This window comes from Daldinia decipiens (genome assembly GCF_022478715.1).
Source record: "Daldinia decipiens strain CBS 113046 unplaced genomic scaffold F4813scaffold_4, whole genome shotgun sequence".
Lineage (NCBI taxonomy): Eukaryota > Fungi > Ascomycota > Sordariomycetes > Xylariales > Hypoxylaceae > Daldinia > Daldinia decipiens.
Window position 1 is genome coordinate 773,798 of NW_026054547.1, and position 23,277 is coordinate 797,074.

Below are 23,277 nucleotides of genomic sequence, written 5' to 3' on the forward strand. Positions count from 1 at the left end.
TACAGAATAGGTACATCCATCTGTCATTAACTTTAGTGGTTTTCTTCGAAGCAATTTGGCAGGTGGCATTCCTTAATAATTCAACTGCTACAACCGCCTGACTTATTGTACCTCAAAGTTTTAACCCAGCCGCCTGGGCACTACGCCAAGTCCAACGCTTAGCATTTAACAAGCTTTAATCGAAGGTGATGTGCATATCGCAATTTGTAAGTCTAGCCTACATTAGTATATTTGCCCGACTTTTAGTAATAGCCAAACGGCTAGAATATAATTGAGAAATTATACCAAGTTTTTTTCCCCCTTGCTTCGCGCGGTAAGCCAAAGTTACAATTGTCAAATTCATGAATATTCGTATTTAATTACCTACACAATTCCATTTATGGGCTGGTTTAGGATGCTCTTAAAATACGTATCGAGGTTTACGATGAACACGAGCAAGATAGGTAACTGCTATTGGTACGTGGAAAAGTTGTACCTGTGCATATAGGATCAGCTATTAAGATACTTAGCTCCAGGTAATGCGAGAATGATGATGTAAGGTTACTACAGTGACATGGAATGGACTGTGTACTTAACTTAAAGACCACACTGTACTTTGTGCAATGCAGCCCCCCCTTTCCCCGATTCCTCTCCGTGGCTAACACGGCAAGATTTGTCAAGATTTGTCCTTTTTCATCATCATCCTCACCCACCACTGCTTCGTCTGATCGCTTCAATTGTCCTTCGGGTCACCAAGTCGGAGGCTCTTACCTTCGCTCTTACTGTCGCTATTGTCAAGCCTCTGCCTTACTCTCGTTTCACTGCATTCTTTTTGCGTAGCTGCTACTATACTCTCGCTCAAGGCTTTAAACTGCAATATTCCTGATTTCTGGTCGTCTAACCGATGCGATCGGCCGTCTCCAATTTATTACAGGGCAGAAGGTTCGATTAGCTAAGCCCTTTTCTCCTTCTTCATAGTTGGCGCCCTGTGTTACCCATTGATACCCGCTAGTCCGTAATTCTGCAATTGCTTACGGGACTTTCGACAATACCCTTCTTTATGGTTATGTTTACTCTGCTGATGCGCCGTTAAGAGAACAACTGCTCCAGAGTTGACTGCCGTTGGAAGGGGAAGTTTTTGAAGAAAAGTTCGGCATCACAGGTCACGGACATTCATATACATACATACTCGCGCCCCCCCTGTTTAGCTTTACTTAGCACTGGGTTTAAGCTTTCACATAGATCGTTGGTTATTGGCGCAGGGATCCTCCTCCCTTTAGTTTCCCTTTAGTTGCAGGCTAAAAACTTGGAACACTCCGACCACCAGTTGCCCATCACAACAAATCAGTAAGTAAGAAGGAAAACATTCGCAATCCCAATCTCAATCTCAATCTCAATCTTATTATCCCCAGCAAACTTCCGCATTCTCCATACATAACTCCATACATAACTCATGCAGATCTTTTCTTACCATGTTCCGTGCCTAGTAGGTCCCAACCTCCGCCATCCCTGAGCCAATCCGCGTCTCGTCAAGGCGAAGGGTCGGCCTGCGACACGTCCGCCAGTCCGTGCTATAACCAGCAGCAAACGTCTTGACCTGCGAAACTCTTCATATATACATAATCGCTCAATATTCGTCAAATAATCTTCCTTATTCAGTTGATCACTTAAAATCATGTCGCTCCCCGAGCGACCGGGGCCGGCGAGTCCTTCGTATGAACATCGGACTTCCTATCGACAATCGTCGTCGAGACGCGCCCGTCCTTCCGATATAGAAACCGGGTACTATCCTGTTCCCGGCCGGAGGCAGTCCTCACACCAGCGTGCGCCATCGGGAAATTCTTTTGCTGAGACAATCAGGAATCCTAATGCAACTACAGACAAATCACCTCTTTCGCCGGCTTCTCCAGATGAAATTCCTAGTGGTGTACCGACCCGCAAGAGGAGTCTCATAAAACCGGAAAGGAATAGAATCGACAAGGACCATCCGAATTATCACTATCGGCAACATGCCGCTAATATGGAGACAATTCCGTCCTCCACCGGAAACGATCCTCTTTATGAAGAGCTAGAAGCAAGGACAGATTTATCTGGCGAACGGACTATCGATGCTACTTCGGACAGCTCTCCTCCTCGACGGAAACCCAGCGGGGATGACGAGAAGCATAAGCCCAAAGCATCACACCGGAAACGGCATTCGTCAGGACATAAAATTTCCAAATCCAAGGATGCTAAGCGCCGGAAGTCGCAAGAGACTATTAGTCCTCCGAGCGCTTGGAACGTATACTGCGCCATCGTTACCTTTTGGTGCCCCGACTTTATCTTGGGATGTTGTGGGTTTAATGCAAAGGAGCAGAAGAGGGCCTGGAGAGAAAAGATGGGTCTCATCAGTCTTATATTGTACATCATGGCTTTCGTTGGTTACTTGACCTTTGGCTTCCAGCAAACCGTCTGCGCCTCGCCTGGTGTACGTCTTCATATCAATGACGTTTCTAGTGGTTACATGATATTCCATGGTACTGCCTACGATCTGACGAGATCTGGTCACCCTCCGGCCGAGGGTATCCCACTTCGCCAGGACGGTTCATTTCCCAATGTTTTATATGATTTGCCTACACATTACGGCGGCATGGACGGCAGCTTTCTCTTCCAGAATGTTAACGGTAAATGCAAAGGCCTTATTACATTGGCGGACAATTCGGACGTTCCGCACAACGCTAACGACCCGGACGAGCTCGCCTGGTATTTTCCGTGTACAGCGTTTAACCAAGATGGTTCATCTAAACCTAATTTTACTTGGCCGTACGACAGTCCCGGTTACGCATGCCACACCACTCAGAAAGCTCGGGATACGTTCTATCTTCAACTTCGTAGCACCGGCGATGTGTTCTTCACCTGGGACGATATAAAGAACAGCTCGCGGAACTTGGTCGTATACTCTGGTAACGTCCTTGATCTAGACCTTCTCAACTGGTTCAACGAAGACGAGGTCAAGATTCCGAGCCGGTTTAAGGAATTGCGAGACACGAACTCACCTGCTAACCAAGCAATTCGTGGGCGCGATATCACCCGAGCATTCCAGAAGCCCGCCGACAAACAAGTAGCTGGGTGTCTCGAAGAGATCGCAAAAGTTGGGACCGTAGATACAGATACAGTCGGATGCATCGCGGCCCAAGTAGTTCTTTACGTGTCTCTAATATTAATTTTATCCGTCGTTATAGCAAGATTCGGCTTGGCGCTGATATTTCAATGGTTTATCAGTCGCAAGTATGCTGCTATTAAGACGTCGCAATCGGCCGATAAGAAGAAGCGGAATCGACAAATCGAGGACTGGACTGAGGATATCTACCGAGCACCACCACGCATGCCCGGAGACGTGGGCAGCAGCTATATGGGGTCTGATAGAACGAGCAAACGTACCAGCACTTTCCTACCGACGACGTCTCGATTCTCAGCTGTCTATGGTACTGATAGAAACCCCAGACGACCACAGCCGACGACTATGGCAAGCCAAGCCTCGACTGGGCCTCTACTTCACCCTAACTCGATGTACAAGCAGGGTAACGACAGCAAGTCGAGTATGCTCCGTTCTGATCCGTACGGTAGTACAGCCAGTCCGATGGATGGCTACGGCCCCGCTGGATTCATCCACGAAGCGGTGGTGCCCCAGCCGCCTTCTGACTACCAGCCCTTCGGCTTCCCCTTAATTCACTCTATCTGCCTTGTTACGGCCTACTCCGAAGGTGAAATGGGTATCAGGACTACGCTGGACTCAATTGCCATGACAGATTATCCAAACAGCCACAAGGTCATCCTCGTTATTTGCGACGGTATGATCAAGGGTAAAGGCGAGAGTATGACGACACCCGATTTTGTTCTTGGTATGATGAAGGACCACACTGTACCTATCGAGGAAGTTCAAGGTTTCTCGTACGTAGCCGTAGCCAGTGGTTCAAAGCGGCACAACATGGCCAAGGTGTATGCTGGGTTTTACGACTACGGTGCTAAGTCCGCCATTCCGGTAGAAAAACAGCAAAGGGTTCCCATGATGCTAGTGGTCAAGTGTGGCACGCCTGACGAAGCTACCAAGTCCAAACCCGGTAACCGAGGCAAGCGTGACAGTCAAATTATCTTGATGTCGTTCTTGCAGAAGGTTATGTTTGATGAGCGCATGACGGAACTCGAATTTGAGATGTTCAACGGACTTTGGAAAGTAACCGGCATTTCTCCTGATTATTACGAAGCGGTTCTCATGGTGGATGCCGATACCAAGGTGTTCCCCGACAGTCTGACTCATATGCTCTGCGCGATGGTTCGCGACCCTGATATCATGGGACTCTGTGGCGAGACCAAGATTGCCAACAAGAGACAGAGTTGGGTATCGGCTATTCAAGTCTTCGAATATTTCATCTCCCATCACTTGTCCAAATCCTTCGAGTCTGTTTTCGGTGGTGTTACTTGTCTTCCCGGCTGTTTCTGCATGTATCGCATCAAAGCCCCCAAGGGCGCGCAGAATTACTGGGTTCCTATCCTGGCCAACCCAGACGTTGTCGAGCATTATTCAGAAAACGTTGTTGATACTTTGCACCGGAAGAATCTTTTGCTTCTTGGAGAAGATCGATACTTGACTACTCTCATGCTTCGAACTTTCCCTAAGCGTAAGCAAGTCTTCGTCCCTCAGGCCGTTTGCAAAACTACCGTCCCCGACGAATTCAGCGTTTTGCTCTCCCAGAGACGAAGATGGATTAACTCCACGATCCATAACCTGATGGAACTGGTTCTCGTTAAGGATCTTTGTGGTACATTCTGCTTTAGTATGCAATTTGTCGTTTTCATCGAGTTGATGGGCACTTTGGTTCTTCCCGCAGCTATCGCTTTCACCTTCTATGTTGGTAAGTTCATGCCATATCCCTAATCTCCGATGTCTCGTAGCTCTGTTCTAACATGGTTCTAGTCATCTCTTCTATTATTGGCCCAGTACAAGTCATTCCGTTAATCCTCCTTGGCATGATTCTTGGTCTTCCGGCCGTCCTCATCGTTGTCACGGCTCATTCGTGGTCATATGTCGTGTGGATGACTATCTACCTCTTCTCCCTGCCAATTTGGAATTTTGTACTCCCAACTTACGCTTTCTGGAAGTTTGACGACTTTTCGTGGGGTGATACCCGAAAGACTGCGGGCGAGAAGACGAAGAAGGCCGGGATTGAGTACGAAGGCGAATTCGATAGCAGCAAGATTACTATGAAACGGTGGGCCGAGTTCGAGCGGGAACGCCGAATTAGGGACAACTACTGGGGATCGAGGGATAACGTAGCCAGCGGAGCTTGGCCCCCTTCGGGACCTAATAACGCGCCGTACCATCATTCTTACGACGACCAGTACTATTCGGACGCATGAACAAGAGGGGGCGGGGGTTACGTATCGAGTATTACGAAGTTATTCATTTGCTACATATAGGGATCGGTGCTGTTGTAGACAGACTCGGGCAGCGGTTGTTCCGATGAAGTGTAGATCCTATAATGCAGGATTCAATAGCATGGATTGAATTATATGTATAGAGAGAACGCAGAGAAGCGTTCGGCGTCGTTTAGCTTTTTGTACATAACATAGCTCACTAAGTTCCATCGTGACGTAAAACTAATAGGACAGTATACGCATCATACTTCACAACTTTGTAGTCTCTGCTTGCTTGCTATCTTCTCTTCTTCCAACTTGCCTACGTGTGTAACTTTCCGTGATCTTACACTGCGAGATGCATAGTAGAGTCATCGTTCTACAGAATACTTCGTACGTACAGTGAAGTTGTGCGATCGCGGCAGTAACCAGCTTCGGGGTCGGAAGCTAGGCTCGTACTACGGTTGGGCAGCTACAGGACGGACCATCGTCTACTGCTCGCTAGGGCTGTGCAACATGATCTCGCACGCGCGTGTTACGGCGTGGAAGACCTGGTGTAGCAAATATTTGTAACGGAGCACACATGAGAGGCTAAAAAGGATAGCTCGTTTCGATCGCCCACGCGGATAAGAATTCCGAGGAGCAACGTGTTAGCACAGACCTACCCCAGCTTCATGGGAAATTATACAGCGGTTCTTTCCGTCCGGTTTGCTAGGATGCGAATCAGAAATATACTCATTACGAGGTAACCTTCCGTAAGCCACGAAGTTTACCAAAGGGATGACGATGTCGAAGCATCTTGGTGGAGGTGGAGGTGGAGGATTTGCTTATGGTTAGTCCATGTCCGCGGATATCGGCAACCACAGAGCAAACCGCGGGCGAAAGAAGAAACCCGAAAATACGCATCCCAGCAGCCCAGCAGCCACAGGACCCAGCAGCCGGGACGATGGTGATGGCTCTGGTTGGTTGGTGGCGAGTCGAAGATATTGTCAGCCTACTATCACCAGGTGGTAAAAGGACCAAGAACGCTCTAAGACTGCGAAGGGCCGCATCGAGAGGCGATCTTAGGCTCGAAACAGCGAGATCAGAACCAGCCAATGCTACACTGCAGTTACCCGTGTTCCGCCTCAAGGTGTTGTAAGGTATTGTACAACGAAACAAGAAATGAGACACGAGAGCAATGAAAAGAAGAAGGAAGAAAGAAGGGGAGACGAGAGTAAAGGAGCGTGTTCCGGCTTCGTGCGAGCCAACCGATTCTGGGCCGGCGAGAAGAATAATTTAATGGTGGTAAGTCGAGACGAAGACGGGACATGCCGGCGTAAAATAGACCCTGATCGATCATGCTGTATCACCACCCACAATGGAAAGTGGTGGAGGCCGGGGAGTATGCTAGCGGCGCGTTGCCTCGCGATGTTTTTTCTTCTTGTTGACGGGGTTCTGATGCACGCGGATCAGCGGTGCTGGCCCCCAAAATTAGTGCTCTTTGGGCGGCGGACCTCTTCAAAATTAGCGACGGAGTTAGCTGTTAGTTGCGCGTAGACAAGTTTTGAGGGGTGCGGGTGCGGGGTGTACAGGGCTGGAGGGCTGGCTGGACATTGTCCTTTCCCCAGTGCCGTATGCTTGGTACCGAAGGGTTGCTGGCTTATTAGCTTCGTTCCTCAGTTTATCCTGTTTCGGACCTTTGCCGCCTCGGATTCGAAAAGTTCGGTTAATAACTCGTGTGCCGGCGGTGAGTGAGTGAGTAGGTATGTATGTAAGTGAGTGAGTGAGTGCTTTCGGGAGAGTACATACATACACTTTTATTTTTATTTTTATTTTTATTTTTATGGACGTTGCGGGACCTGACGACCCCAGGCCCTCTCTTCTTCTGTTTCTTGCCCCCCCTATGGGCGGGCCATGGGGAATGAAGACTCGACGGGAACCGTGCGAAGGGTAAATTTAAATCCCATCAATCAAGCCTCTCCATCTCCGTGTCTCACCCGGCGAGGCACTTCGTAATATATATATGTAATAGAATACTGACTTGTCAAACCCGAGAAGCCATGGGCTCACTGGTTGAGAAATGGAGGGTTTATGGAAACAATAGCTTTTTATTTTGTGACTTGGACGAGCGGTTCATAGGACGGGTGCCGGGATTAAAAAGTGATATATCATACTTGAAATTTGAAAGACTAATAACGGAGGGCCAAAAGGGCACCGACGTCCTGAATTAAAGTAGGGACGGGGGAACGGGGACGGGGGACGGGGGATGGGAGAGATACATAGAGGATGGAGGATTGCCTTGTATGTAGTAATGTATGCAATGTACCAACATATCGTCATTATGCCGAATAATTGCTCAGAATGGAAAATGAACACTTGATGCTTTATTCCTAACGATGATTCTCTCCGGTTGTTAGGCGCATGGGACTGGGACATGTGATAATGTACGGGAGATGATGGATTGTGGATTTTAATGTTGCTTCCCGTTTTACACTACGGGTCCGTAGGAGATAAGTCAAATAGGTAGCCAGGTAGTGTACATCTATATATACATGCGCATTGGTGAAATAAACTGCAATAACGACCTTGTATGTAGGTAGTATATATGTACCTAACCTAACATGTAAGTCAGTCCAAAAATGGCTCTTACTCCAAGACCCCCAAACTTCCTGCCTGTGGAAATCGGTGGGTAAGGTAGATACATTACCTATGTACCTAATGTACTTGCATACATGTATTGTACCTCTTATATATTGGAAATGGGCGTGGATATGCGTTCATGTACCTACCTTTAGCGAAACAGCTGTGGCGTGGTCGTCATATTGGTCCTTTATTTGCATTTTGCATTTTGCATTTTGCATTTACATTTGTTCTCCGCTAACCTAGTGTAATGTAATGGGCATCGACGTTGTATCTTTTCTATCAGTAGCCCATCCTCCCCCAATCCATCGTCATCACGATGTAGCAGTAACAAGCAGTCTGATCCGCTGCTTATCTTACATCGATCGATTGGGTATAAATACTGTCTCGTAAATTCTAACTCTTAGGTAACTACATATGTATATACTAACCAAGTTGACCCAACAAAGCGAAAAAGTAGGTACCTACCTAAGTTCAGGTTCAAAACGTGGTTCTGTTATTAACCTAGTCTCATTCCTATACGATATATACCCCGCCGACCCTCTTTATGTACATATCTATTACATGCCAAAGTTTATCTACAATACATACCAGAATACCAGAATGCCAGAATGCCAGAATGTCAGAATACATAGAATAAAAGGTTCACGCTACTGTATACCACCCTCGATAGCCGCAAACTAGGGATCGCTGCCTTGACCCATCTTGGCGCCCTGCTGAAGATCCGCCATCCATCCCGTCCGCCCATCCGCCCATCCGCCCATCTACCATCTACACACTTACCTAGGTTACTTTTACCTACATACCTCAACTACTACACAGCTACACAGCTACACAGCTACACAGCTACATTACATACATGTATACCTCGTTACCTCCCTATTTTATACCTAAGCCAATAGGAATTGTCTGCACGACAGAAACATAAAAGCAACACGGGTTCGTTCTTATGTGAACCCCCATACTAGAGCGGTTAGGCTCGAATTTCCAACCAAATGACTTGAGCACCTCCAACAACGATGCGCCCTACTAATTCCCCACCCGTCTCTCCATTCCTCGCTCCAGACCGTCCTCAGATCGACCAAGATGCCTTCTTATTTTCTCAGCCTCAAATTGCTGAAGTTGATCTACCTGACCCTGACGACCCTGACAGTCCTATGAATGACTACCAGTCGTCATCCCCATACGTCCCGACATCTACTGCGCATGCCAACTCCGACGACGCCCAAGTCTTTGATGACAGTGATGACGCCGGTAGTAGCAGCCCCGATAATAACCACGACATGCTGGACATCGATATCGAAGAAGGCGGCGCTCCTTTAAACAATCTTAACATGGAAGATCCAGACGACCAAAGCCACGTTATGGCGCCTCTCGAATATGCGCTCATTAACCATGTCGGGATCCCAATTCAACCTTCGCTACCCATCGATACCGATATAGGTGCCATCCTACCCTCGCAGACCCTGCTGCCGCTCCCGGAGGTTCAAGACCCCGTCGAAGACGAAATCGACGCCGCCGCGAACACTGGTCTTCATCCTATGGCCTTTAGTAATGCGAATCCCGTGTCGCTCGGGCCTGAGAACCCGCACGTTATGCAGTTTCTTGAGCTCTGGGGGTGGCAGAGCAATGCAGACATGCAACTACGAGCAAACGGACCTGTGCCGTCCTTTCAACAGATCAGTCGGCTGGCCCGGGAATGCCCGCGCCGAGTAGATTATAAGCAGTTGAGGGGCGACCTGTACGACTTTCAAGGCATCAGTTGGAGGGATCTGGGAGTAACGAGGAATATGGCGCGATGTCGTCGTATGGCGACGTTTCATAACTATATGAATAGAGCGAATTCTGATTCGTTTCATACTGATTCGTCCGACAGGTTGCTACGCCCTGTCGAGAATTACTTTAAATATAAGAGCATGGACATCAGGCGCGATGTGCGCTTGCTACATTTTCAGCTTCGCAATATATTAGGCGTTGCATCGCGAACGAGGGTATTCTATCCGAGCTTTACTACGATCAAGGAGCATGACCCTACTACAGGACGATACAAAGTAGCGATGCGCTTCGACAGCCAAACCGGTGCTCATATATCTACACTAACCGCTAGCGATGACATCCTGATTGCTGGCGGTTTCTATGGAACCTATCGTTACCGTTACCTAAACTCCTCTAAGGACTTCGAGGCACACGAAGGACTGTTGACCAATGATAACAGCGGTATAACCAACCACGTACAAATCCATTCTTCTCGGCATTCATCCGCTCCGTTGGCCGCCTTCGCTTCCAACGACTTTGGTTTCCGGGTGGTGGATCTATCTACGAATAGTGTTAAGTCGGAAATCATGTATGATTCGGCGATGAACTGTTCTGCGCTAAGTCCAGATATGAGGCTTCGTGTCATAGTAGGAGACGACCAAAACGTACTCATTACCGACGCGGAGACGGGTGAGATACTCCAAAGTCTCGAAGGTCATAGAGACTTTGGCTTCGCCTGCGACTGGGCGCCGGATGGTTGGACCGTCGCTACTGGAAACCAAGATAGGAGTATCAGAATATGGGATGCTCGTAAATGGAAGAATAGCAAGGGCGAAGGTACTTCGGTTGCTGTGGTGCGAACCGAGATGGCTGGTGCCCGTAGCTTACGGTTCTCCCCTCTCGGATCTGGCAAGCGAGTTCTAGTCGCCGCCGAGGAAGCCGACTTTGTCAATTTGATTGATGCCCAAACATTCAATACCAGGCAGACAGTCGACATATTCGGCGAACTCGGCGGCGTCGCTTTTGCTAACGAGGGACAAGACTTGATCGCGTTGTCATGCGATCTTTCTCGAGGAGGCGTCATGCGCTTGGAACGGTGCGATGCTGGGGCGGAAGATAACTTCAGTTACGCACATAGGAAATACAGGGAACCCGGGAGTTGGTGGCGAACCCCGGGATACGACTGGATGCAAAGCCCGGAACAGATCGTAGCAACACCAAGCTCTCAGCGGACTCTTACGCATAAACGGAGGCATGCGGCCATGTTGGAAGACTGGACGTTCTGATGCGACGTATATAGGGGTGAGGATGAATGTAAGGGTGAAGGTGAGGGTGAGGGTGAGGGCGAGGGAGGACTGATGGGAAGGCGTTATTGGGATATCCAAGCATTTAAACGGGCAGCAAGCGACGGGCATCGGTTCATTGCTTCCTCTTCTTCGTTCACTTTTTGTTTATTCATTCCCCGGGGGGAACACATACCGCTTGCTGTTGGTAGTCCGGGGGGATTTATTGCGTACATTATTTATATCACGGGGAGAGGCGGGGTGGAAAGATGGGAAGTCTAGCCTTCGGGAGACAGAACAGACAGATTCTCATCGGGATACACTTTGGGAGAGGGATGCACAAGTGGACATAGCCGGACTTATCAGTATATAACCCTCGTGGACGCTTCGCCCGCCACGAGTTCGCCTCTCACTTCGCTCGGTTTTTCTAAGCGCATGCCGGAGCTAAGGCCTATAGCCTATAGGGAGCGGACAGACTTAAGGCGAAACGTCTTGTACTGGTAACCACTTCTTTTTTTATGATATGGCATACATCGCACGATACTTGCGAAGCACGATTAATATGCTTCATGATGAGACTTAAGACAGACGTGTGGGTTTTGAGAGGCAGACAGAGGTGGAGGTAAGAGATAAGAGGTAGAGGCGGAGGCGGAGGCGGAGGCGGAGGCAGAGGCAGAGGCAGATCGAAGGAGGACATCGTATCGTATCGTATTGAATCCACATCACATCACATATACTCTTATACTAGGATCTATCGCACTTTACTACGCGTATATATCTACATTGCGTATTCTGTTGTGTATTTTGCTGTTCGCCAGTTTACTGTTCAGTTCGGCACAGACTGAGTAGGTTTACCTTATAGTGAGGATAGTAACCATTCTATTTCTTGGTATATCACACGACATGCTATGTACCATCTACACGAGAACTGTATTTATATTCTTCTCTCTCTTCATGACAACTATAACTCGACCTTCTACTTCTACGGATATGTTCGCTGTTCTAGTGAAAGCAACACCTTATACACTTATGTACAAGCCAGACAAACCGTATAGCCCAGCCAATTTAACTTGTATTATTTATCAGAACAAAACCGTCGAATAACGGTAACCGTAACGTAGATCTTCGTTGAGGGTATCTATCTCATCTACCTATGCGCAATGTAATGTTATGCTATGTTATGCCATGCCATGCTATGCTATGCCATGCCATGTCATGCACACGCAAGCATTACAAGTAGTAGTTTATGTACCCCGACGCCCCTGGATTGTTGAAAGTCTCAAAGTGCCCCAAAAATGCAACCCACCAACCAATCCATATTCTTCGCTCCCACCATCCTATATTGCATTGTATAGATAGACACACGCCTGTCTTGGTTTCCGTAACCTACGTACGTACCTTTATATACTGTCGAAACGCAGTACGGCAACAACATGGGCAGGCTCCTAAGCGATCCCCCTCCAGTACTTACTCGGCACAAACGGCATCTTGGTCACAACCGCCTTCCGCGGACGTCCACGAATGCTAACGACGAGCTCGGTCCCCGCCTTATGCAGGCCATCCCTGACATACCCCATGGCGATGTTCTTGCCCAACGTTGGGCTCGGACACCCGCTAGTCACGACACCGACCTTGGCGCCATTTGCGTCCTGTATCTCAGCGCCTTCCCGTGCGGGTGCTCCCTCGACTACTAGCCCGATTCGCCGGCGCTCGACGCCCGCTCCGCCTTTGCTCTTGGGCGTTAGTTGGCTGAGGATGACGCTGGCGCCGTGGAACGCGCCCTTTGAGAGGTCCGTCTCGCCGCGCCGCTCCTTGCCGATGATCCAGCTTAGCGCGCCCTCGACAGGCGTGATGTCTTCGTTCAGGTCGTGCCCGTACAGACACATGCCCGCCTCGAGACGCAAGCTATCGCGCGCGCCCAGGCCTGCCAGCTGTAGTTTCTCCGGGCCGGCGGATTGCAGGAGTGTTTCGGTGACGGCGACCGTGTGTTCCTCGGGGATGGAGATCTCAAACCCGTCCTCGCCGGTATATCCACCTCTGCTGACTAGTATGTCGGACACCTCACGCCCGTCCTGGAGCTTCAGCGTCACGGACCGGCATTGTCCGAAGAACAGCCCGTGGAGATCGGTTTCCTTGGGGTTAGCTAGGACCTGTTCGAGGATCTGCTCGGAAAGCGGGCCTTGCAGCGCGACTAAGCCCTGCCCGTGGAGGACCTTGTGGTTGACAGACGGACGGCCCTCTTTCTCCCATTGTCCTAACTGCTCACTTAGATATGCGAGGTCTTTGTCTCGGCACCCGGCGTTGGTGACGACGTAGAAAGAGGTGTCGCCGAGCTTTGTTATAATGGTATCGTCGACGATGCCGCCGATACTGGGGACCAATAGTGCGCTGAGGGTACTCGAGTTGATGCCGAGACCCTCGAGGCCGGCGGGTGTGATTCGTTGGAGAAACGCAATGGCGCCGGGACCCTCGAACCGATGCTGGACCATGTGTCCGACATCGAACAGCGAGGCGTGGCTTCGCGTGAAGTGGTGGGAAGCGGTGACGCTCAGCCCGGCGTACTGAACCGGCATGTAGAAGCCGCCGAAGGGCACGATCTTACCGCCGTGTGAGACATGGAGATCGTAAAGGGATGTCTTGCTTAGAGATTTGGATCCTGCTGTCGGTGCCGAAGCGTAACTTCGACAGCTTTGAACAGCGAGGGGAGGACGATTAGATAATGCACGTAGTCGAGGGTGAGTTCGTGAAGTGGTTATCGCAGCCGAGGCGTTTGTCCCAGAAGCCGAGGAAGACGCCGCTCGGGTGAAGAAACGGGGTTGCCGTCCTAAGGGCGCTCGGAGCGCTGGCAGGCCCCTCTTAGCTGTGACGAGAATCCCTGAAGGCTTCATTTTGGTCAATTGAGGATCAATTGGCAGGGAGTCAAGGTGCAGGACACGTTCCCCCGGTCTGGCGGTCCAATTCCGAAATTATGTTGTCGGTGAGAAGATCTCGCCGTTGAAATATAAAATATATTACGAGCGTCGGGATCCCAGCATTGCCGATCCCGGCTTTACGTGGGGCCATCTTTTATTACCTATCAGGTACATAATTATGTAACCCCCGAATTCGATTAATATCACGGTGACGCAACATAAACCAGGAGAAAGCTAAGCCTTTTGTAGAAAGTACTACAAATCCGCCTTACCTGTACTAGCTGAATAATGTAATTACTATGTGTGCTACTAAAGTTGTTTAGGGAGGAAATTGTAAACTTTAAGTGAGTTGTGAATAATCAGACCTATAATTAGGCCTACATATACCAATCACCTGCTTGGCAATTATACAAGTTATTATGGCGGTACATGCTACCTAGTTATTACTTATATGTACGAGTTTATTCACCGCTAGCGTAATACTTTTACGAAGTACCGAGTACAATGTAACTATCTACCTACATGTAAGCAAGGAGTTACAACTTATCTTTTCATAAGTCTACTCCAGTTACAATGGGGACCATGTGAGGGCGACCCTCAACTCAATCATGACCGTATACAATTACGCAAGATAGATCTTATCTCCTATACTAAAAAAAAACATGGCAAACAAATCTCTAAAACAAATCTCATGTTGCAACAACTACTACCACTGTAAACTACGAAGCCTTCCAATCTCGTTCTATCTCGTAATGCCAGCGTAAAAAGGGAAACAGGACCATATATTGAGAACATCCCACCAGGGCTTCACAACAGCCACCATCATGTCATGACATTGTGTTAATCATCATTCTTATTAATGGGGAACAATAGACGGGAAATGCCTCGTGAACGAGAAAAACGGACTAGAATGCGAGGCTCCGCTAGCCCCTGGTAGCGTGACCCAACGCATCAAGTTCTCTTTTACGTTCTGTAATATCAATTCGTACAGATTTCGTCCCAGTACGCCACTCCCCTCCTATGCTTCCAAAATCAAACTTGCGTCTTCACTTTGCAGGTCCATCGTAACCCATGAGAGCGAGAGCGTACCGAGACCAGCGTCATTTATGGAATATATCGATTGCTCCGGGAATGAATTTGCGAGTTACAACCGACCCATTAAATTGGGGAGGAAAGGGGAAACATGGTGAGTCGTAACGGGAAAATGACACAGTGCCCCCTCCCATTTACTGGTGTCCAGCCTTACGAAGCGTGGTGGCAAGCCATTCGAGACCCTCATACAGACCGTCTCCGGATGTAGCGCAAGTTGATTGGATGTACTACACTACTGATTAGCATATGTTATAAATGTGAGACAATATAGAATGAGTACATACCCAGGCGCGCTGTCTCAGGCTGTGAAGGCCGAGCTTGTCAGTAATCTCAGCGGCGTTCATGGCGTTCTATAATCATTAGTTAGCAAAACTTGTAAATAATACGGTTAAGACGGCAAGGAACATACGGGCAGATCCTGTTTGTTGGCGAAGACTAGCAGAATAGCATCCCGGAGCTCGTCCTCGTTCAACATGCGCTGCAACTCCTCCCGAGCCTCGACGATACGGTCTCGGTCGTTACTGTCAACGACGAAGATGATACCCTGGGTGTTCTGGAAGTAATGTCGCCACAGAGGACGAATCTTGTCCTGTCCACCAACATCCCACACGGTGAATTGAATGTTCTTATACTCGACCGTCTCGACGTTGAAACCTGGAAGCGCGACGCGTGTCAATAATCAAAACAAAGGGTGGCGATGCTGACGTTCGGGTGGAGAGGGCATACCGATAGTAGGGATAGTTGTGACGATTTCACCGAGCTTGAGCTTGTAAAGAATCGTGGTCTTTCCGGCAGCGTCGAGACCAACCATCAGAATTCTCATCTCCTTCTTCCCCCAGAGCTTGTCGAACAACTTGGAGAATGTGAGACCCATGATTGCGACTTGAAGAAAAGATGCGGTAAGTATCTATTACGGCTGTGGGCCTAAGGCGACGTCGCTATATCTAGCACGAGAAAGAGGAGAAGTTAGTTAAGATGGAAAAAAGAGATGATGTGATTATCTGGAGGTAATTGGCAGCCAGTCGGGATTTATGGGGTTTAGTGTTCCGTAAGGACAGATCGATTGGTCTTCCAAGACTGCGCAATGACCTGGGGATGAGTCGGTATTGTTGGGCGCGATTATCCCGTGTTATTTCTAGGCTGCCACGATAGGAGAGGAGAAATAAAGAAATGAACAGGTGGGCCGAACAATTACTATGTACGAGAGGAAGTTGAAGGTAGATTGGATGGTATGTATGTAGATGTATGTAATATGTAATATTTAGGTAGAGGTATGTAGATAGGTAGAGATAGAGATACGTGGATATGGTATTGATATTAGTAGTGGTAGTGATAGTGGTAGTGGTAGTGGTAAATGGTAAATGGTAAATGGTAAATGGTAAATGGTATTGGTACTGTAAAGCGAAAAGCGTGCAAGGCGACAAAAATACAAAACAGCGAAAAGACCAAAGAATATTCTCTTTGTCGAGATGATGTAGAAAGGCTGAAGTAGTGGTCGACTTACTATTCTGCAACAATGAGACCTGCTCGGCGAAGGAGAGATCTCGTGGCGATGGGTTATCAAAAGGGGTTGATGCGGTGGATTGTGGTTGGAGATCGGTGAAGAGAGAATAGTAGATGTGTTTTTCAGAAAGTTAGGTAAAAATGCAATGTGGCTGGAGAAAGACGGAGTCCCATGGAAATGAACGTAATTACTTGCCTGCAGCTGGCAGTCGCTGGGCTGGGGGGTCTTGTATCTTAATTTTTTTTTGGCTTTGGCTTAATCCAGCCTGATAAGATACAGTTACTATACTTACTAGACCCCCTGACCACGACCAAGATTTCTACGCTGCGGAGTCGGCCTTCTCCGGGAAGGAGACAGTCACGAGTTTGTAACACGTCGCGACTCAGGAAGTATCTCTCAGGTACCGCCGCTAACATTACCTATTATAGTACATATGGACATACATACCTAACATAGCATGAGAAAACTGCGCTAAACCATCCCGAGCGTCCACTCAGATTCGATCCTTGGCAATCGCCAAAGTGTCCATCTCAAGTTTCAAGCCTCACAGCTCGTTTAGTTAGTAGGCTCTATTTTTTATTAAGTCCAAGCCCTACCGTCGCATGACAAACATTTAGGCAACGTCATTTCTCAAACTGGGCTCAGCGAACGAATTGAGTCACTCGTTGCCTAGAAGATATGTTATTCTCGACTAAAGCCCTGCTATTGGCAGCCAGCTTCCTACAAGCTGCGCTCGCCCACAATATCCAGCTTCCCGCCCACGGCCGCGAGTGCTTCCACGAGGAGCTCCACAAGGACGATGTCATGACCGTGACTTTCCAGACCGGCGACAGGGAGTTTGGCGGTGCCGGGAACCTCGACATTGACTTCTGGGTACGGCAGCACTCTTAAAAATAGTCGGTGAATAAATACAATGACTTACATGTTGATCCACAACTACAGATCACGAACCCGATGGGCCAGCACGAAACCTTCCAGAAGGCGGTTTCGAATGGCGACTTCTCGTTTACGGCTAAACACGACGGCAAATTCCTCTACTGCTTCGGCAACGAACACTGGGGCTCCAACAGCAAGGAGGTATCGTTCAACGTACACGGAATAGTATACGTGTCCGAAGGCGATGCCCCTCAGGACCCCTTAGAGAAAGAGAGTAAGTGTTGCGTTGTTATCTACCTACTCGTTAGCAAATACGGCTTAGATCAATTTACTAACGGGGCTATAGTCAAGCAACTCTCCGAACTAGTCGAACAGGCAAGGGATGAGCAATCCTACATCGTCGTCCGTGAACGCACCCACCGTAACACCGCCGAGAGCACAAACAGCCGAGTCAAATGGTGGAACTTGTTCGTAATCGGCGTCGTGGTAGGCGAGTCTCTATTCCAGGTATGGTGGTTACGAAGATTCTTCGAAGTCAAACGGGTGGTATAGCATCGTACTTTGGGGTGGAGGAGCAGTTCGATCACCATCTTGTTTCTGGGTGCTGTCAGGCGTATTCATGGGCTGGCTTCGAGACGGCGGGGTTTTAAGGGATGGGCAGACGTTCATGAATTAGAGCATATTGCACGTTTGTACAGTAATGAAGAGAAGATATCTGGCATGTTACATATTACAGTTTAAGTCTCTACGACCGGTGGCTTTAGCTTAGTGATACTGTTACGAGCAAATCAAATGTTACACTCACGAGAGTATCAGAATAATTAGAGATATCAATCTGCTATGAAGCCAATATAGTTGTTTGTCATATGTGATGCTGGGTACGGAACGGTTCTGCTGCTTACGAAATAGCAGCCAGCCCCTGATTACACAACAGCAGCATATACTACCTATGTAGCATAACAGTCTTTCATTTAGCAGATCTGATTACATTTCCAAAATATCCACTGTTTTATCTATCAGTCCCATCCCATCCCATCCCATCCAAACAATCAGTTCCCAACCGCCGAGATATACTTCGTCATAGCCTCCATCCGCTCGCTCGTGAGCTTCAGGGAAACCCGTAGCAATTCCTGCGCCACGTCGTTTTCCTCATTTTGCAGCTTCTCCCAGTTTTCCTTATCCATAACCCAGACGACGCAGTCTTTAACTGCAATCACCGTCGCCGTCCTGTTCGTCTCGGAGAAGAAGGGCAGCTCGCCGCAAGTAGTGCCCTGGACGATCGGTTCGTATAGACGACCTTGCGGCGTGTCATAATCCGCCCGCAACTCGCCCCTCTCCAGAAGGTAGAAGCCATTGGCTTGCTCGCCGCACTCGTATAAGACGGCATTGGCGGCGAATTCTTTGCGAACGAAAAACGGCCTTGCTCGGAACCAGAAATCCTCGTTCTTATCGCTCACGTCGTAGAAGACTTGGAGCATAAGTCGGAGGGGTTCGCTGATGTTTTGCCATCTCGTTGACCGCCTCATCTCTTGTTGGTTCAGCACGTTCCTAGCCGCTTGGTCGAGGTGACTTTTCCTCGGCGACTGAGACAGAATCTCTAATGATTGGCCAAGCTGGCCGTTATTAGGCACATCAAGGTTGCTTGACGGTGCTGGTCGCGAGACTCTTAGAGCTTCTTGACGAGCATAGAAGGTTTTTAGCTGTTCGTTCTCGCAGCTTTCCAGTGCAGAATTTAAATCTGGCATAAACATAACGCTAGGTCCGTCGGACCCGAGTCCGACGGCTCTAAGATCTCGACCAAGTCTGCTGTCCGCGTCTTTTCCACTTACGAGAAGGTGCACTCCTTTCCCAGCTAGGAGCCGATTGATAGTTTTGAACCCTTCGGCTGCCGAATAATCGATCCCTGTAACATGCCACAGGTCGATGATTAGATACTTAATAGGGTGCTCCCTGAAAGAGTCTTCGGATATTAGATTTCGGATTTTCGCCTCGACACCGACGATAGTACCAAAGAAGAGAAACCCGGATAGTTTGATTACGTATGTCTGTCTACCAACTTGCCGGAGGTAGCGATGTTGTGATGGGTTCCGCCTGACCATGGACCCAATTTGGTCTCCGGTATAAGTTGCTCGGATGGCTGAAACTTGAGATGCATGGAAAATAGCAGAAACAAAGGCGAGTATAATGCCAACGAAAATACCCACGACAAAATCGTAGATTCCCATGGTGAGAACTATTACTACGATCTAAGGTGATTTCTAGTTAGTCTCAGGTATGTAGGTGTAAGACAATAAAGCAAAACTTACCGTCAGGTATTCCAATAACTTGAGTTTACGCCTTGGGGATATGAGGGCGTCTACTAATAACTCAAACCCGAGAACGAAGATCAAGGTGCCGACAACCATGACGGGAATGTAGCCTATGATCACTGGTCCGATCGTCATGACGCCGAATGTAAGGCCTGCTAGCATGAGACCCGCTAGACGACTGTCGCCACCTGATCTCATGAAGAAGAGTGTATTAGCAAAGACTAAGTAGTTCTGGATACTTCCTGCGAGCCCGGACAAGAAGTTTGAGTAGCCGTGTAGTTTGAGTTCGTGATCTAAATCAAGGTGATCTTCCCCGGAAATTTGCGCCAAAGCAGGAACATTAATGGGGACATGGAGTACGCTGAAGAAGGTCAACGCGAACATAGCCCCGACAGTTTCCAAGATCGCTCCCCAATGAACAAGGTTAAATTCTATAGTTGCCAGTCAGTAATAAGTTCATCTCTAGAAATAGTTGAACTGCTCACTATAGAGAGTCCAGAAGTACCACCAAGGCTGCCCAGCTTCAGGGGCCTGAAAGATCCACCCGGCTTTCCTGAGGCTGTCGGGATTTAGACTATCTATCGTAAATACGAAGAAATAGAAGAAGAGCGGCACGGATAGAATATAGATCGGCAAGAAATATTTGGAAGTGATCTTCTTCTGGAGGCCGAAGAGAAGGATAGCCAAAGCAAGAGGGATGAGCCATAGAGGCAAGGTGTCTAGCTGAATTAGTTTTCGCCCGGTATCGAGATCGTAGCGGAATTCCTCTAGTCGCGCCGAAACTTCAAAGCCCGTCGCGACGAGGAACCAGCCCACGCCACCGATGCATCCGATTAAAATATGGCGAGGGATGAAGCCGACGATATAGCCCAGTTTAAATCTTCCCATAAAGTAGAAGACGATACCAGTCATCATAGAGCTAATAGCAAAGGAGGTTATCGTTGTAGCGATAACCGCGTCTGGTTGGTCCTCTCCTACTACCGCCGTAATAGTAGTCGCCATACTATGAAAGAAGGGAACAACCTCGATCTATATACGTGAGCACATATTCATAAATCGTAGAGCTCAAGAGCACTTACCAACTCTGATCCAACGCCGCCCCGAAACAGACTGCTGGCCGAAAAGGTCAGTTGTGAGATAATTGTGCTAACGTAGAATATCGATATTCCAGCCGGCCCGAGGCTCGAGAATATCGGGTTGCCCAAGGGGAATAAGATCATTCCTACAGATATTATTAGGCTCTTGGACGATAACATGCTCGAGACTATAACTTACCGTAAGATAAAGCATCAAGGATGTTAAGTAAAAGGCCGACGACCACAGCTGGTAAACAGTGTATTGGGTCTATTACAGCCCTCTGCCAAATAATCTTCTTATCCCAAGTCTTTGGGTTCATTATACCTTTAACAGTACGAATTCTGTCTCGAATACCGCGACCGGTCGACGACGGTCCCCAAGGCGGTAGCATCGGTTTTTGAATTTCGATGTCGATATCTGCAATACTATCCGGAGACTCCGGCCTGTGTGATACCCTCCTGAGGAGAGGGGTAGTCTCTGATAACTCATTATCGGGTTCTGCTTGTAATACGCCTATCGATGGTAATTGCTGGCCATTTTGTGACATTGAATTACTACCGGCGTCCTGGCCGTGTAGAGACTCAGGTGGAGAGCGTTTGAACATAGTTGTGAGTGCCGAGGGCCCTGAGTTGGGTGGCCCGTCCGTTTCAGATGACAGCGAGGAGGGCTCGGAAACTTCATCTATGGTGTCGGTGCTTGATGCTTGCAAATCTCCTGTGGATGGCGACTCATTCTGGAAGATTGGCTGGTCGTGGCTAGGGTGGGACGAGGTAGACGATATTCGATTGAGAAATGACGTGCTGCGCCTATCCTTCTTGTCTGAAAGCACGTATGAAGCGAGTTCGGCGGTGTCTTCACGGACACTACGAGCAAAACTGGCACTGTCCACGGGAGCTTGGGAGGATGTTAGTAAAAACGTACGACGATGTAAGCATATAGACTTACACAAATGATCCCTAAGAGAGCCAGGCACGAAAGATCTGGTGGGCTCTCTATAGCTATGGGAATTAAGAGAAGACGATAGCTGTCGTAAATCTCCTGGACCTAATCGCGAGCCTTGATTTGGAGTGGGCATTTGCCCAGGAACATCTACCGCATCTGGCTGAGAGGTAACAGATGAGGATCTCCTTCTCCAAGAAGAGAAACCGAACGATGGTGCAGCCATATTCTACAGTAAGGCGTTTACAAGCTCTCTATGTTGAATATATATACATTGGCTGCCGGGCTACAGTGCGCATGTGCGAGGAAAGTTGGTAGACTACCAAGGTGTTAGTCCTCGAGGCGCAATCATGATATACAATAGCGAATTCAAATTATACGTTAAAAGGAGTTGGGGGTGTTGTATGGCTTGTATAGACGTTAGAAATATAAATTTATGAATTGGCCAGTAGAATTAGTGGTACGGTGGACAGAAAGTGAAGGGATGAAAAAAAATAGTATGCTCAAAGCCGCAAAGGTTGTTCGATGATAACGAGAGGATCTAAATCTAGACCTCACGAGATAGAGGTAGCGTACATACTATGTAGGTAGGTAGGTATGTATTAGGTTAGGTAGCTATCAAGGAATTTTGTCGTGTCCACTAGATGCGCTAACTATAACGGGTATTTATCAAAGAGTACTCACGTAGGACACGGAAAACTCTGGCGTATGGCCTTAACTCAATTGACAAGGGTATAGAGGGGCATCTCCGATTCTAGAAAGACGCTCAAAGATTATTGGGTGGTGGGTCCTGAACTAATGCTATAATCTAATCATTTACGTTACGATTTAATATTTAATGCCATTGGGTAAGACAAATCTTTTATAATATCTTCGTGTAACAACTCGCTGTATATACCTACTAGCCTACTCGACGACATCAAATATCTTCTCGTCATCTACCGTGCGGCTAATGATATCCAGCCTTGGCCAGGTAGATGATCGTGTAGTCCCCTCACCCGTTATTGAAGCTCTAACGTTCCAAGATGTTTTTGGATCCTGTAATATTCGGGCTGCATGATGCAAACAGTCCTAGCTCATACATCCCGAGAGCAGATGCGGTTCATGTCATGTATGTTTCAATAGCTGGCAGGCACCTGGAGACAAGAACCTGGAGACAAGAACCTGGAGATGGGCACCTGGATGACATTGAGCTGTTAGACCGTGTGAATCAAGTAATTCAGCTCGTTCTCTCCATTTTCAGCTCGAATTCCACGAGGTTTTCGATGGTTTGGATGTTTTCTAACCTAGTCGTTTAGGTATTTTATGGCCCCTGAATATCTTACCGTCAATACCACTCACCGCAAACACGGAGCCGGCTAGTCTAATCCTAGCTCTTAAAGTATAATATACAATAACTAGTTATGCAAAATATCCCTCAGTTATATTTGGAACGGGACTTGGCATCGTGATTCACGATGCATTTGCGTTTCTCCTCACTATCAACGCTTCCGGCCCTTCTACGATCACGGCAGGACAAGTCGGACGTCGATCCC

General features: G+C 48.2%; 6 protein-coding genes across 6 annotated transcripts; 3 read left to right on the forward strand and 3 right to left on the reverse strand.

Annotated features, from left to right (window-relative positions):
- Positions 1 to 1,167: 1,167 nt before the first annotated feature.
- F4813DRAFT_225981 (glycosyltransferase family 2 protein) lies at positions 1,168 to 5,957 on the forward strand. The gene is made up of 3 exons (XM_049239855.1): positions 1,168 to 1,326; positions 1,467 to 4,871; positions 4,934 to 5,957. The coding sequence occupies exons 2-3, from the start codon at positions 1,655 to 1,657 to the stop codon at positions 5,374 to 5,376; spliced, it is 3,660 nt and encodes a 1,219-aa protein (XP_049103301.1). The 5' UTR covers positions 1,168 to 1,326; positions 1,467 to 1,654; the 3' UTR covers positions 5,377 to 5,957.
- Positions 5,958 to 8,879: 2,922 nt separating this feature from the next.
- F4813DRAFT_226063 (YVTN repeat-like/Quino protein amine dehydrogenase) lies at positions 8,880 to 11,260 on the forward strand. The gene is made up of 2 exons (XM_049239856.1): positions 8,880 to 8,967; positions 9,168 to 11,260. The coding sequence occupies exon 2, from the start codon at positions 9,279 to 9,281 to the stop codon at positions 11,034 to 11,036; it is 1,758 nt and encodes a 585-aa protein (XP_049103302.1). The 5' UTR covers positions 8,880 to 8,967; positions 9,168 to 9,278; the 3' UTR covers positions 11,037 to 11,260.
- A 596-nt stretch (positions 11,261 to 11,856) lies between these two features.
- On the reverse strand, positions 11,857 to 14,111 carry F4813DRAFT_347257 (glycine cleavage system T protein). Its single transcript, XM_049241938.1, has one exon. The coding sequence runs from the start codon at positions 13,919 to 13,921 to the stop codon at positions 12,479 to 12,481; it is 1,443 nt and encodes a 480-aa protein (XP_049103303.1). The 5' UTR covers positions 13,922 to 14,111; the 3' UTR covers positions 11,857 to 12,478.
- Positions 14,112 to 15,171: 1,060 nt separating this feature from the next.
- On the reverse strand, positions 15,172 to 15,911 carry F4813DRAFT_385872 (ADP-ribosylation factor family-domain-containing protein; the record flags this gene model as incomplete). The annotated part of the gene is made up of 4 exons (XM_049246318.1): positions 15,172 to 15,264; positions 15,322 to 15,387; positions 15,447 to 15,691; positions 15,764 to 15,911. The coding sequence occupies 4 exons, from the start codon at positions 15,909 to 15,911 to the stop codon at positions 15,172 to 15,174; spliced, it is 552 nt and encodes a 183-aa protein (XP_049103304.1).
- Positions 15,912 to 17,219: 1,308 nt separating this feature from the next.
- F4813DRAFT_385873 (emp24/gp25L/p24 family/GOLD-domain-containing protein) lies at positions 17,220 to 17,969 on the forward strand (the record flags this gene model as incomplete). Its single annotated transcript, XM_049246319.1, has 3 exons — positions 17,220 to 17,414; positions 17,484 to 17,691; positions 17,764 to 17,969. The coding sequence occupies 3 exons, from the start codon at positions 17,220 to 17,222 to the stop codon at positions 17,967 to 17,969; spliced, it is 609 nt and encodes a 202-aa protein (XP_049103305.1).
- A 248-nt stretch (positions 17,970 to 18,217) lies between these two features.
- Positions 18,218 to 22,318, reverse strand: F4813DRAFT_226089 (sulfate transporter family protein). The gene is made up of 6 exons (XM_049239857.1): positions 21,749 to 22,318; positions 21,002 to 21,697; positions 20,806 to 20,948; positions 20,212 to 20,755; positions 19,724 to 20,157; positions 18,218 to 19,663 (listed from the first exon to the last, which is right to left on the reverse strand). Exons 1-6 carry the CDS (start codon positions 21,966 to 21,968, stop codon positions 18,467 to 18,469), a joined length of 3,234 nt encoding a protein of 1,077 aa, XP_049103306.1. The 5' UTR covers positions 21,969 to 22,318; the 3' UTR covers positions 18,218 to 18,466.
- Between the last annotated feature and the right edge of the window lie 959 nt (positions 22,319 to 23,277).

Coding starts and splice junctions, on each gene's coding strand:
- F4813DRAFT_226089 (XM_049239857.1), bottom strand. CDS start 21,968: ATGGCTGCACCATCGTTCGGTTTCTCTTCTTGGAGAAGGAGATCCTCA. Junction 20,949..21,001: donor CCTTGATGCTTTATCTTACG/GTAAGTTATAGT, acceptor TAATATCTGTAG/GAATGATCTTATTCCCCTTG. Junction 20,158..20,211: donor GTACTTCTGGACTCTCTATA/GTGAGCAGTTCA, acceptor TGGCAACTATAG/AATTTAACCTTGTTCATTGG.
- F4813DRAFT_225981 (XM_049239855.1), top strand. CDS start 1,655: ATGTCGCTCCCCGAGCGACCGGGGCCGGCGAGTCCTTCGTATGAACAT. Junction 4,872..4,933: donor CGCTTTCACCTTCTATGTTG/GTAAGTTCATGC, acceptor ACATGGTTCTAG/TCATCTCTTCTATTATTGGC.
- F4813DRAFT_347257 (XM_049241938.1), bottom strand. CDS start 13,921: ATGAAGCCTTCAGGGATTCTCGTCACAGCTAAGAGGGGCCTGCCAGCG.
- F4813DRAFT_226063 (XM_049239856.1), top strand. CDS start 9,279: ATGCTGGACATCGATATCGAAGAAGGCGGCGCTCCTTTAAACAATCTT.